Source organism: Rhinichthys klamathensis, unplaced genomic scaffold (assembly GCF_029890125.1).
Source record: "Rhinichthys klamathensis goyatoka isolate OS25496 unplaced genomic scaffold, OSU_Roscu_1.1 h1tg000111l_1, whole genome shotgun sequence".
In the NCBI taxonomy this organism is placed as follows: domain Eukaryota; kingdom Metazoa; phylum Chordata; class Actinopteri; order Cypriniformes; family Leuciscidae; genus Rhinichthys; species Rhinichthys klamathensis.
The window spans coordinates 13,667,341-13,682,594 of record NW_026606649.1 but is presented as its reverse complement, the minus strand read 5'-3'; the positions used below and the strand labels follow the sequence as shown (position 1 = coordinate 13,682,594).

At 36.5% G+C, this 15,254-nt stretch overlaps 1 protein-coding gene across 2 annotated transcripts; it reads right to left on the bottom strand.

The window, feature by feature from the left end:
* Window positions 1-423: 423 nt before the first annotated feature.
* On the bottom strand, window positions 424-11,403 carry chtopa (chromatin target of PRMT1a). 2 transcript variants are annotated; one of them, XM_056254572.1, is made up of 6 exons: window positions 11,122-11,403; window positions 8,918-9,366; window positions 7,527-7,677; window positions 6,539-6,716; window positions 1,130-1,264; window positions 424-1,010 (listed from the first exon to the last, which is right to left on the bottom strand). In XM_056254572.1, the coding sequence occupies exons 3-6, from the start codon at window positions 7,665-7,667 to the stop codon at window positions 811-813; spliced, it is 654 nt and encodes a 217-aa protein (XP_056110547.1). In that variant the 5' UTR covers window positions 7,668-7,677; window positions 8,918-9,366; window positions 11,122-11,403; the 3' UTR covers window positions 424-810. The 2 variants fall into 2 exon arrangements, with proteins under 2 accessions (XP_056110547.1, XP_056110546.1); XM_056254571.1 differs by having other exon boundaries at window positions 9,275-9,366.
* Between the last annotated feature and the right edge of the window lie 3,851 nt (window positions 11,404-15,254).

Below are 15,254 nucleotides of genomic sequence, written 5' to 3'. Positions count from 1 at the left end.
CAATTTACCTCCATCTAGTGGAGATACTGAACATTTGAAGGTGGTAAGACACTTCCATAAAAGGTTCCATTAGTTTAAAAAAAAAAACTAATTCTTAACCACAAAACACCCACTTAAATTTTACAAAATGCCTAGAAAGGTAATGTTGGTAATAATATTGGTTGGGAAGTCACTGCAAGCACATAGGTCTCATTGGCAAAGATTTATTTGAAACCAAAAAAAAAAGAAAATAATTGGTTACAATATACTTTTAAACCATCTTATAACATTGAAAAAAAAAAAAAAAAAGACATATCAAGATTGCGTATACCAAGTAAAAGTTCTACTTTTAAAACCGTAATAAAAATACAATAATAAAAAGGTAAATGACATTTGACATTGCTGTAATTAATGTTCATCTATATAAACCATGTTTTACCACTGGATCATTCACACACTTCCTCATACATTGGGTCATTTTCAAAATTTTGGCCAACAAATAGCAAGTACAATCTCTATTATTATAGTTCAATGGAAAACATTTTTTTTCCTTCACTTCACGGCCAAAACTTTTCTAAGAGGACCTGCGTTTTAGAACCATAAGTTGTCGTGAGGCTTTATGGATGGTACAGCATTCAGTTTAGGAAATGCGAGTAGCGACTCAGATGTTTGAACATAACTGGGATGGATACATAACTTTGTACAAACTTCAAGTTTAAATGTCTCATCAGGGAGTGTCCAAGAGCAACAGCTTTAATGGTTCTGTGTGTTGTCAGTCAGTCTATTATCTGCAGATCTTTGGGGAGCTGCTCTTTCTCAGCTCAGCTGTGGTTACTCCATGCTCTCTGGGTCGGCCTGGGCCATATATGCGTCCAACTCGGCATCCAGGTGGCCCTTGGTCTTGGACATGTAAGCATCAAGCTGGTTGTCCAACTGCTCACGTGTGACGATGGCACGACCTGCTCCTCGGCCTCTGCCGCGTCCACGACCTCTTCCAGCAAACCCTCCGCGACCTCTCAGACCCCCACGGCCTAAGAGAGAACCGTTGAGACAAACACTTAAGCATGCAAGAGAAATACAAAAAACACTAACTGGCAAAAATGTGTATTTAAGTTTTCGGCAATCTAGCAAGAATCTACTAATATTATACCTCTTCCTCCAGCTACTCCACGAGCTGCACCTCGGCCACCAAAAGCTCCTCGTCCTGTAGGTCCTCCGCGCTGACGCATGCCTCGACGGAGACCGATACGTCCAGGACCACCCCTACCTCTCATCGGACCAGCACCTAAGAAATAAAAACAACAGTTTTAATTAATGGTAAAAATACTTCCAGAATGCACATGGGAGTGCTTGCAGTTAAGTATAGCAAATTATTATTATTATAAGTTGAGAATACAAAGATCAATATTGTTTGGTTGGTATTTTAATGCAATGCCAGCTTTCATGGCTATATTATTGGTAACAAAGTTAAAAATACTATAAAAGAGCAATTTACAAACTGATTTAAGGTAGGGCTGCACAATATATAATTTCTGCATCGACTTTGTCAGCATCTAAAATAAGTTTTCTACAGAGCTGCTTTATAGCTGAACTGAACTCATGAAAACGAATGCGCATCATTTTATTGGATTTGCGCATTAGGTCTTAAAGTGTGAGCAGGCTAATATAACTTCTGCCATCTCTTTTCTTTCGTTTACATTAATGACAAAGAATCACTTTTGTAGCTATAACAAATATCGATTATATTTCACTTAAACAGTGTAGACCAGGGATAGGCAATGTCGATCCTGGAGTGCCGCTGTCCTGCCATTAGCATTAGTAACTTTGATTACATTGATTAGCTTGCTCAGGTGTGTTTGATTAGCCTGGGAAAACCCAGACAACTTCCGGCAAATTTAGATTTGCTCTGAAAGTTAGTCTGGCAAAGAGCTCATTCAAGCTCATTTCCAATCCGCCAAAATCGAGGCACCAATCAGAAACGTTGGGGCGGGCTTTACACGATGACGACAGCGCTGGGATTTTGAAGCAGATTTTGTAGCCTACATTACAAAGATGGATGCCGCCGTCGAACATCACTCGTTCGAATCAGCTATCGCGTCTGTTTTAAGCGATTTGAACGTTTCCTTTTTGTTAAAACCCGAGCAAAGAACAACACTCGGAGATGTTTCTCCGCCGCTCTGCATACGCCATCTCCTTCACCGCTCTGATTGGTTTTAGGTCCATCAGCGACGTCCGTTGGTGACGCCCCTCTGGAAATGATTTGTCTATGACGCTTTGCCAGACCATAACTCAGTTACAACTGAGAATGGTCTGGTTTTAACCAGGCTAGTGTTTGATTAGGGTTGGAGCTAAACTCGGCAGGACAGCGGCTCTCCAGGATCGACGTTGCCCATCCCTGGTATTCAAAGATATTCAAACCTAACCGAAAAAGGTGCGTCTTATGTGTTCAAGACGAATACAGCGTTGCAGCCTAACCACCATTAATCGCAGTAAGCTCCGCATTTTGCTACTTTTGATGAGACAGTGTCATTTCAAATTATGTCCATTTTATTACGAAATACAAACAATAAATGCCGTTTTGAGGCTCTTTAATGTGAAGTGATAAATTACTATATAGGCAGATTAGGCACATCAGTTTAAGCAGCAGTGCGAGTGAACACGATCATCTCTTCCTAATAAACATGAATCAACACCTCAAGGCATGTTGAAAGATACAGTACAACTTACTGAAACGTATTTTATCTCGTGTAATCGCTAAGTCAGAATTTAAATGGCGGAATATCCCATGTAGCATTACATTTACCTCAGGCAAGTCATTCAGTGTCCACAGCTTGTTAATCAGCTAGAGAAATTAACTCTTTCGCTAAATATATGCAATATATATTCATTATATTTGACTTAACCTGTTAGTGATGTATTGATTATTTAATGCATGTTTAAAATATCTGTCATGAGAATGACAGCCAGTGTGTAAATGATTATATTAACAACAAATTGGAGTAAAAACATGATTCAATTTAGAAGTTAATGCAAAAACTGCAGTGGGCAGTTTACATACAATGTTATTTGAAGTGATATCTAAAAATAAATAGCAACTGGATTTAGGCTAATAGTTTGGGCTTTGTTGTGAACCTTTAATATTATAGTAATGTGCAAGTAAGGGCTCCCTATATAATTTACACCATTAGCAGAGATCATGTTATCCTTAAATCACAAATGAATTCATTTAAAGACACCATTTTGTTCAGTAAACGACAGTCTAATAAAAAAGCAATTTAGGTTCTCTCATGGCTCCTCGAGGTGGCACTCAAGTTTTTTTTACAGGATGGTGGACAGCATTTTGAGCAAAATAATAGATGCCCAAACCACGTTTAAGTCCAAAGTCTGGACACACTTCAGCTTTTATTCCATTTATAGGACGAACATGTTGTAAATGTTGTAATGGTGACGCTCTACACACAGTGCTTTGTGAAGGATTTTTTTTTAATTAATCATAACTAACATTCCTTTTTCTTGCAGAATTAACCATTACATGATTTTGAAACCTAAAATGTCCCCAAACACTTTGGCCTAAGTTAGTGTGTGTCTGAATAATTTCCGAATATAACAAAAGAGGATATGAAACTAGACATGTTTAAATATATAAACTTGTGACTTTTGAATAACAAAGTGACGCAATTAAGAAATCAGGATTTGCTTTTACCTAGTAAAAGAAGGGTTTGCTGAATTATACATATGACGAACCAATCAAATTGTAGAAAAATAAAATTTAATGAATCAATCCCAAGTCGTTACCTGTGACAACACTATTCCCAGGTTTATTTTAAGGAAGCTGGTAAACATGGAGATGATCCCACGTTTAAATAAAAGAGGTTAGTACATTTTTAAATGTACCAGGTTTATAAAACAAGTTGATAAGCAGCTAAATGTGTCAGTTTACACACAAAGAAAAAGTTAAAGCTTTTTAAAAAAGTATAAGCATCAATTGTTTAATTTACTTTAATTGACGTTTTTCAGCCTAAAATAAATTTAACATTAAATAAATGTAATAATAATTAATAATTTATTAATTAATAATAAAATAATTTAATAAAGAGAGAAAACCTGCACATAACCTTTTCACAGGCATTTTGTTTTCATAGTTAGATATCGTGATGCATTATTATAGGATTATCAAGCGATATATATAATATCGCAGAATTGCTGTCTCATGAGCCATTTATCGTGTATTTCGTATCATGAGGTACCCTGTAATTCCCACCCCTACTATTGGTAACATAGATGAACTTCTCTCAATACCTAAAAGAGAATTTAAGGGAGGCAATGAGTCAACTGGATAAAATTAGTAGATACTCTATAAACTTCATTATAGCTTTAAAAAAAAAAAGAGCTCTTAACCTCTTAACCGTCTCCAGAGCGTCGGCGCACTGAAGCGTTTTTTTTTTTATTTAGTTCAAATATACTATCAGATTTAATGTTATACCTTGACAAACTATACATCATTAAAAAGATATAAGCCTCAAGATTCAGTATTTGACCACTATTGTATTCTGAGAAACTTATAGTGACAGTTATGTCTTAATTTGTGTCAGGAGTTATGAAATGAAAACAATGAGTCGATACCTTTAATATGAATTATGAGCGTCAGCTGGTCCATTCATAAAAAACACTCCGTGCTGTCGTCATGACAGCGATTCACAAAACAACGTCCCTGAGGGCTTTTAGCTCAACAATGTGCAGATGTGGAGAAATATTGATATATTCTCATAGATTCACATCATATTTCTATAGACAGGAATAATATTTATTGAATTTATACCCAAATGCGTCGATGTAAGTTATGATCGCTTCTTACTGAGATGTGCTGTGTTTTCCATTCATACCAATGGCATGGGGGCGCTATTATGTCCAATAAAAGTCCATATATGGATCATGAAGAAGACCCATAGTCATGTGACATTCCAGGACGTCACTGAGTGATACAGAAAGTAGCTGACAGAGATCGCTGTAACATGCAGATAAAGATGTTTTGAAAACAATAAACATGATTGCAATGATATTTGAGTTACCTGTGTTCTTCAAGCCATGCCAGGTATTTCATAATAATAGATTATATTTATAATGTAATGCTAATCGATATAGATTTCATCATCGTTCAGAACACTAAATAATACATTTTCTGTCGGATTTTTTTTTAATATGAAGCCAAGTTAGATCACAGAAGATTATTTAAAACACTAGACTTGCGTTATATAGTAAGTTTGGAGCACAAACATAATTTTAATCTCATAAATGGTCGTGTATTGATGGTGTGCTAAGCTAACATGCTAGCGAGCCCAGGCGCACCTGCCACGAGCAGTTATTGTTTTATGATTTTTTTCTAAATAGGAATGCTTACTGAAATGTTTCAGTGCATTTGATACCAGTTTCAAATATTTAGTGAGAATTTTGATAAAAGAAATTAGGGTTTGAAACCCTATGAATAGCCTGTGAATAGCCAGTCGTTAGTAGCTATAATGCAGACAAAAGAAATGCATATTTAGATCCATAATAACCAGTCTGGAGAGGTGTGAATGTGTACAGGGGAGACTGACACTGAATGGGGCACCACAAAACAATAGAGACAATAGACTGAATAGATGACTCAGAGGATGACTAAACATCAGTTTGCTAATAGAGTCTAATCAAAATAAAGTAATTTGACATGATCTTGAAAAACATTTAACTAAATACAGAGTTTTATACTTATCATTTTCAGATTTTAAATATAAAATGGTCAGACATGTGGCTTTAGCTGCAGTGCATTTCTAGATTGCTCCAGGGCCAACTTCCATTTTATTTTCATAAAGATGTTTCATAAAAATAAATTTCTAATAACTTTACAAAACTTTGAAGCTATTTAAAATTGTTTTTTTCATTATGACAATAATTCATTCTACATTTACAATAAACAACCAGGTGTCAGCTTTCAAATGAGATCATACTTGTGCTTTTAGTGCAAAGGGTTCATGAACTGTATCTGTTTCAGTTTGGGTATGTGATTTCTGGGGATTTTTCAAAAGTGGGCTTGAAGCTTAACAGGTTAATCATCTACACTCCTTAGGGGAACAGTAGAGCAGGCTCAGCTGTCTCCTCCTGTTACCACCTAGACACTGCACAACAGGTGCAGAAACTTACCAGGGGTCACCTAACAGCCATAAATTGACAGTTTAGCCCAGTCAGCATGACGCAAAGTTTAGAGAGAGGGTGGCTAAACATGTGAAAAACATGACCACTATAAAATATAATCTCAGCTGTACTGCAATGATTGACAGTTCCAAATGAAGAACAGATTTCTTGTGACATGTTAAGAAGCTCTCACTGCACTTACGGCAAAGAAAGCTTTATTCTGAAAACACATGCATGCATCTCTTCCTCAGATTTAGAACTATAGCGAGCCAGAATAAATGTATAAATAGGATGTGTGGCTTTTTATTAAATAAATGCAGGACAGCGCATGATAAGCACACTGGAAAATGGAAAATAAAAGCAGTAGTGTCATGTAAAGACTGTTTGTCACCTCTAAGAGAGAGTGCTCCTCTCATGGAACCGCCTCTCACTCTTCCTCGCAGTCCTCGTCCAGCTCCACGCAATCCTCCAGGAAAACCTCGTCCTCTGCCGCCGCCCGGCATTAATGAGCCGATGGGCCGACCCAGTCTGGCCTGGATGTTGCTCTTCCCAAGTCGCTGCTTCAGGCTCTACAGGTAATATAATGGATTGTTCCTTTATTAGGCACATCACATTGATTAACATTTAAAGGCTAAATTAAATGGCTTTCATAATCTATCTGTAATGTGTTACAGAATACAGAAACAGGGCAAGAAAAAAAAAAGCGAGGGTTTTATACTAGAATGACTGTACACAATACAAGTCTGCAATTAAACTTGGTTTCCTTTGAATACTAGTCATTTGTGCAGAACAAGATGAAGAATACCATTTTTATTACTTTCATGATGACTTTAATTGTACACTACCATTTAACGCTGGTCATTTTTTTTCTCTTTTGTCTTTTTGCTCACCAAGACAAAATGTTATCTCAAAAACAGTAATATTGTGAAATGATATTACAATTTAAAATATTTTTTTATTTAAAATTTTTCAAATGCAATTTATTCTTGTAATGGTAAAGCTGTATCAGCATCATTACTCCAGTCTTCAGCATCTCTCATTTGCTGCTCAAGAAACATTTCTTATTGTTGGAAATGTTGGAAACAGTTGTAATGTTTTTGTGGAAACCGTGATAATTTTCAGAATTCTTTGATGAATAGAAAGTATAAAGAACTTCCTATTTGCATGATAAATGTCTTTACTGTCACTTTTGGTTAATTTAATGCATCCTTGCAGAATAAACCTAAATATTTTTTGGAAAAAAATCTTACTGACCCCAACCTTGTGTACGTTAAATACATTTTTTCAAATACTGCAATTCAGCCATCAGTCAAATTGCCACTCCAACTATATAACCTGAATGTGCCATTTAAGTCGTCTTTGTGCATTTCATCTCGTACCTGTTTGTGTTGCAGGGCAGCCTGCACAGAGGGCCTGTTCTCCATCTGCTGAGCGAGCCGGCGGTTGCGCGCACTGGCCATGTGCTGCTGCTGCATGGTCGCCCGGATGCTACTCGCTGTCGGCTGCTTGTTCTTCAGCATGTTTGTGAAGCTTGTGGAACAACAGAAGGAGGAGACAGAGAGAGAGAAAGAGGAGGGAAAGGGGGATACGAGGAAAGGAGGGTTCCAAATCAAATCATTTCACACAGCATGGACGCAGCTACAGCGGCTCGTGTAGCAATATAGTGAATGCCCTTTTTAGACCACACGCGCTTTATTTTACTCTCTCTCTCGGTTACATGTGGAGACACCCCAACAAATCAGTAGTTAGGTTTAAACTGAACGCTTATAGTATGGTTTTGAGAATATAGGGATGGCAGAAGAGAAGACAGAGGCTACATCGATATTAATACAGATACTTTTGAAAACCGCTTTTTCCTCAACGGTTTGGCCTTCCTTCCACACCGATACAGAATTTTTGTCCTGTAAAAATGGAAACTTTTGAAGACCCTTTCACAAATGGATAAATTTGAAAATGCTGTTTTTTGCCACATTGTAGTGCAGACTATGAAAACCGTGGTAATATACCCGTGGATATCTATGATTATACCAGCAATGTTGTGCCTTCTATTAATTTTCATAGTGTTGTTAAAAATAAACGTTACTTCGTACAATCTTCATACTACATTCCTGTTAAAATGAAAGAAAATTGCTGTCCTGTGGCAAAACATGAGGGTAATAGCGTTTTAGACTATACACAAAACAGCGATTTTGAGTGCGACCTGAAAACACCAGTGGGGAGATATCAATGTGCCAGAAGCAGCGTGTCAGAACTTTATATCTGGTCTTTCTGCATCATCTCAGTGAGCTCATATTGTATTTTATGCTTCTGCAATAAGATGATTGCAGTGTGGACACTTTTGGAAACTAGTTTTGAAATGAAAACACCATTTTCAAATGTATCTGGATTAATGTAGATGCAGCCGGAGACAGAAAAGAGGCAGGTAGATTTCTTTCAGAGTGATTGCCACTTACAGGCCGCCATCAACCTACTGTGATGTCATCAGTCCGAGACACCACATGGTGAGTTGGCCCAGGGCTAGAGGGGTGTCTGGCCACCCAGCCACTTACAACCAAGACCGTGACCTGGTACATTGCTCTGTAAGATGCTTCTTCTGAGAAGAAGGGAAGGGGGTTGGGGGACAGGTCACGTCTTAAGTATGGACTGGGCACCTTTAATCCGTAGACAGAGAGAAATTGAGAAATGCAAAGGAGCAGAAAAAGGTCATCTAAGAGAGAGAGAGTGTGTGTTTTGTGTGAGAGAGGGCAAGAAATATGGATGGCACACATACCATCCTGCACTATCAACTCATTCCCATGGTCGAGGATGCTCTTCTGCAGAGAACTCAAGTGCAGTCGGCTTACCTCACCACCATTACCCTCTCACCTCCGGGTGTGCGCTGCTTACACAAGAGACGCCTCGCCAAACATGGCACATTATTAGATCTTATACATCGACTCAAGTAACCGACGTCTTGTTGGGTAAGCGGAGCACACCATGCGGGCAGTCTAGCGTCCATGTCAGATCTGATGTCTCCCCCTCAATGACCTCCATAGTACACGTGTCTTGAGGCTTCATGCCTTAGTTATCTCTGTATGCTTTTCCCCCCGGCCTTGAGATAATGCTGTCAGGATGCGTAGCGCCTCACCGCTCATTCAGGGACACCTTGGTGGTGCTTTTCAGCACGACTTTTTGAGAAGAAGGGGCGGTCATGTTTCTTCAAACTTGCAGGGATCTCTCCTGTAGAGGAAACACAGCAGAATAAAGATGTAAGATATCTTTACTGCATGAAAGTGAAAGTTTCAGACAGACATAAGGACGTCAATAGGGAGACTTGACATCATATACAAATTGGCTGTATTTTAAAACCTATCAATTTGACTTTCAGATACCACAAACTCCCAAATGAGATCATTCTTGTGTGAGGGACCCCCATCCTAGAATTTAAATCTATATGGGTTCTTGTATAAAGAACTAATTTATACCGTGAACATTTATACCAGTGGTCTCAAACTCGCGGCCCGCGGGCCATTTGCGGCCCGCGGGGTGATATTTTGTGGCCCCCTACTTGACATTAAAGTTTAATGTTAGTGCGGCCCGTCGTTGCGTGTGCCGCGTTTAAAAAAAAAATATATATTTTTTTTTTATCCCTTATGGGCTACCATAGATAGTTTCGTGACAGCTTACGGTGGGTTTGTTGTCAATAGTTGTCAATGACAACCGCGAAGTACAAACATACTGCGCCTGGAAAAAATGAGCGCGTCGCTTCAATTATGAGCGCGCTTGCGCGCGCCTACATTTGAAATAACGAACTTGAGCGCGCAAAATATGTGAGCGCGATATGTGAACGGCCCCTTGTCGAGCTAACACCAATCAGGCCACGAGCTACCGATAGCTCGCGAGCGACGTGTTGGAGAGAGACCCTGCTCTAAAACAATGTGAGAATAATCATTTTGAGCTTGTAATATGTGTCCAACAGGTTGATAAGACGGTTTGCTTTGATTTGTGCAAAGTCAGTCATTTGCCTGAGACACTATAGCCTACATGTGTAGAAAGAATTCAATAAGACGGGCAGACATGACTGCAAATATTTGTATTTCAAAAGCAATAATTGTTTTTCTAAGTATAATAAAAGGAAATGTGCCTTCCAAAAAAAAACAAAAAAACATTCAATATCATTAATGTGTTGTATAAAGAAAATAAAAAGGGCATAAGCAAATGTAAATATCACAAATATGTGTTATAGACAAAGAAAGTTTGTAAAAATGAACTTCAACTGTCAGAAGGACAGCTCATGAAGAACCAATCATGTACAGAAAGGAATGTTCAAATTCAGAGGAACAGTTCAGAAGAAACGTTAATAATAAATATTGAGAAGATTGGATCAGTTGTGCTCCTTTTTTGGAATACTTGATTACTATTTTTTTGTGGAATACTTGATGCGGCCCAGCCTAACCCCGACTCTACCTCCAGCGGCCCCCAGTTAAGTTGAGTTTGAGACCCCTGATTTATACTATACATGGGTCTAAAAATTAATTGGAAAATATTTAGTTTCTATTAAGCCATTATATATTTTTTAATTACACGTACTTTTTGCTCTTTTTTAAAACAATCCTCGGACCCACGTAGTCTGAAACCCCCGACCTAGGCATCATTTTTGTAGAGTATTTGCAGTTTGTAACAAAATGGAAGCCTGTCAGTATAAATGATTACCAAATATGTTGTGTAGCAGAACCATTGGTTTGAAAACACTTAATTCATACCAGGCGTCAACATAATGAAAACAACAACAAGATTTACCGGTTTTATGTAACTTAAACCAATGTAACGTTAACGTTACTTACATAGCTAACTGACTGTTCACGACCCAAGTAATATCACCGTAACTCACACAAAACGTATTCGTATACATATATATTAAACAACTCAATAACACATTCATTCATGTTTAAGGCATATTTAATATGTATAAATGTTTAAAATATATTAACTTACCTTTTCTCTGGACGACTCGTGCAGTTGAGTCAGGGCAGATCTGTTAGCTGTGAGGCTAGCGCGTCGCTGAAGCAGCAGACTGACTCGACAAAATCCCTACTCAAAACTTCTCAATTTGACGGTCGGAAATTGTATAACTATCGCCCCTCTTCTAAATATATTTAAGAACTAAAAACAAAGCTATATCCCACAGAATAGGTTATTTAACACCAGTCTACTTTAATCTGCAACTCTATCTGCCTACCCTCCCCTCATTCATCACAAAATGGTGCTAACAACTGCGCGAGTTCGGAAAATGGAGCACTACTTACTACGTCATATATCGCGAGATTTAAGCGTGAAAGGTTGTGTCCCAAATAGCATACTTCCATACCTCTATGTTCCATACAAGTACTAGGGTTTGTGCATGAACTGTGTGCATCAAGATTTTAGCTTAAAATGTATATAAAAGTACAGTGGGAACGATTTATTAGACGTAGGCCTACTCTGAGCATTTTTTAGTAAAGTTGAAGTTTTAACCATTTTAAACCACAGTAAAACTAAAATCTACTTTTCTTTTTAATTTTTCTGTGGAAAGACAACAACTTAAGAATTAAAAATTACAGATATTGCATGCATGTTTTTTTTTTTTTAGGGTTAGGGTTAGGGTTAGATAGGTTTATTATCTTAAAAAAAAATTAAGATAGTCTATCTATCACACTCTAGGATGATAGGACCCTGCCAAATATGATCATCTTTCTGCAAGGGACTCCCATTTAAAAAACAAAAAACAAAGGCAGCCACTGTGTATATTGTATAATTTATACTGTGATATAAAATATTATGTTGAAAATATTTCGTAATGTACTTTTTGATGTAATATTCATTTAAATCTAAATTATTTTTTTAATCCTTATTATCTATCTATTATTATGATTATTTTCAACAAAAAAAATTCTAAACTGACCCCCTACTCCCTTGCGGATTCTAGTTTGAAAACCCCTGCACTGACTGACTGTATCCATATTGATTAACAAGTACTGTGAGTGTATACTAGTCTATACAGCATACTTTTCATTCATTGCTTGACATTTCAAGTCAGTTACCCACTATTTCTACAGTATACACCACATCATACAATGTATACTGCATCGTACAGCAGTACACTATATTGTATTTGAACCATAGTCGATGAATTCCTAAATGGGGAGGCTGCAGACCTGGAGCCGGCAGATGCGTCCAGTAGAGGGATATACTGCGAAATAACATCCTTAAATTGACGCTTACACATTAATAACCCGTCCATAGACTTGACAATTTTGTGTTTTTTGTTAATTTAAATATAAACGTTACAGTGTAGATCTCCACGGATTAAATTTTCTGTAGATATTCAGTTTGGCTTCACTCTCTTCACTCAACCTACAGAAGACTATTTGTTTTTGTGAATTGAAAAATGAAAAATACGCATAGTTGGATCAACTATGTGTTATGACAGGGGATGCTATGACCTACTGCAGTTATAGGCCAATTCACCGTAGGTTTTTATATACAGGAGACTGAGTGAAATATGTTTTTGTGAATTTATATAAAGTCACATTTAGATATTAACTATATTTAGCCCATTAGACATGCAGTACCGTGTAATAATATGGATCCTCGATGAAATATCTGCTGTACTATTCTATTGGTCATCATACAGCTACAAAACAGTGTCCTACACAGCATTTTATGAAGACAAACACAATTTATCCCTTTTCTAAAATTCCATGGGCCATTTAGAAGATATAGACAATATTGTTGTTCACAAAAAAATATTTATTAACAGCATTTATGAATTATGATGACTCCCCTATGGTTTGCCACTCTTCTTTAACTGTTTTTTTTTTCTTTAACTGCTCCTGCTCACTGATGAAACATTTAAAAATGAAACATTAAAAAAGTTTAAAAAGGACATCCATGGTGAATTTGACCTTGTCCCTGTGTGTGTGTGTGTGTGTATTTCTTTAAGTAGCTAAAGCAAACACACCTTTATGAGATCCAAGTTAAAGAGAACTTGTAAATACAGAGTATGATAAAACCCACATTAAGTGCACATACCCTACATTTGAGTCCAGATCAGTAAGCTATTTTAAGAAAAAATGTATATTAAGATATAAATGAGATAATTAGATCATCTCATTTATAAGAAACAACTCAAACCAGAATCTAGATTCAAACCATATGGGGAAAGTTTTTAATGTGTTTTAACGTATTTGAGTGAGTGTGCAGTTTAACTCTTTACTTAGAGAGAGAGAGAGAGAGATTTACATATTATAAATGTGTCTTTTGTGTGTTCACACCATAGACTGTAAAAAAATTTAACATATTTCCATTATCTACTGTAATATTGCTCTATAAACCACGTGGAGTATGTTTTAATGCAAGGAGTAAACAGAGTCTTACCAGAAGAGGCCAAGCTAAAGACAGGCAACAAAAGAAAATTAAAATTAAAATTTTAATTTTAAATTGAGTAGAGAAGATAGGGGAAGCTAAACCTACACGTGGTTAGTTAAGTTTAAGCCAGATAGAACAGAAACCTGTCAAAATACATTATAGACCCATCCATTGATATATAAATGAATTGATATCTACCTACCGTAGCTCTATCGAGCTAATCATTTATAAATAATAAATGTTGCATCATTGCTAAAAAACAATAACTTTAGCAGATTATTTAATATACAAATGACAGAATCTATTTTTGTCCGATTTTAATTCTAACGATGTTAAACTTGATTATACGGTATTATTAATTTGTCTTCAGGGTAAGTTTCATCTTCATAAAGACAGAACCATTCAAAGTAATCCTGATTCTAGAATATTCTCCTCTGATATAAAGTTCATTTTTTTCTTCCTTTAAGAAAATGTCAGAACCTTTAAACTCAAAGGTTTATAAAACAAATAATATCATTGAGTCTGTTGTAAAGAACCTTACATGTTTTTATATTGACAAAATGTAATATTGCATTGATTTGTGTAACCTAATTCAATCTCTTTTGATGTCCGTTTAGCCCCCTTGTTTTTTTGTTAAACAGATAATTTAATCCGTGCAGATCTACACTATAACGTTTATACTTAAATGAACAAAAAACACAAAATTGTCAAGTCTATGGACGGCTTATTAAGCGTCGATTTAATGATGTTATTTCGCAGTAAATCCCTCTACTGGACGCATCAGGAACAACAGGGTCCTAAAACTGCCGGGGCGTAAAACTGCCAGGGCCGTATATCTGCCGGCTCCAAGGCTGCGTCCGAAACCGCATACTCAATGAGTAGGTACTTAATTTCAAAAAGTACTTACTTAACGAGCGCTAAAAGAGTAGGTACTTTATAACCAAATCTCGTTGAGTATGAATGCGATCCGGACATCATCCGCCATGTTGACGTTATCATGTGACCTACGACGCGTTATCATAAGCGCAACAACTTCAAATATTTAATTCATCTATCTGTAAATATCTTGATATTGGTGAAACTTGCTAATTTTGTGGTAGTATTGTTGAAGAAACAGCTGCCAATTTATTTTGTGAATACATTTAGGGTTGATTTAAGTTGTTATATTTTAAACCCTATGTGACCCACAGTAAACCTTATACCGATATATTTTTTTATTAAGAAACCCCCAAATCGTCATCCCTTGAATATGTTGTTCATTTCTTTATTTTATATCCAAACATTTTCATCCACAAGCAAAAGGGGCTTTATACTGCTTTTTCTTGTTGAATTTAACTCTCGTTTCATCCCTCAGGCCTATAAATAACAAAAAAAAGATTTTTTTAAATGTATTAATGAATTATTTAAGAATATATATATATATTAAGATATTCAACCTTGTAGGTTCTTTTTTCTTCTGTATAACATCTCATGTTATATGCAAACCCATGATATATGGGTTATATATATCATGGGTTTGATATCATAATATGATATATATATATATATATATATATATTGCATACATAATATATACAGTATATATATATATACACACCTCATTACATCAGTAACTCGACAGCCCTACCTAGAACGATTTTCCTCAGCGTTTGTAATGTCTGCACAAAGGAGACGTTGGGCAGCTGTGTGAAGATTCACCTTTGGAGAAAACTGTTGCTTTT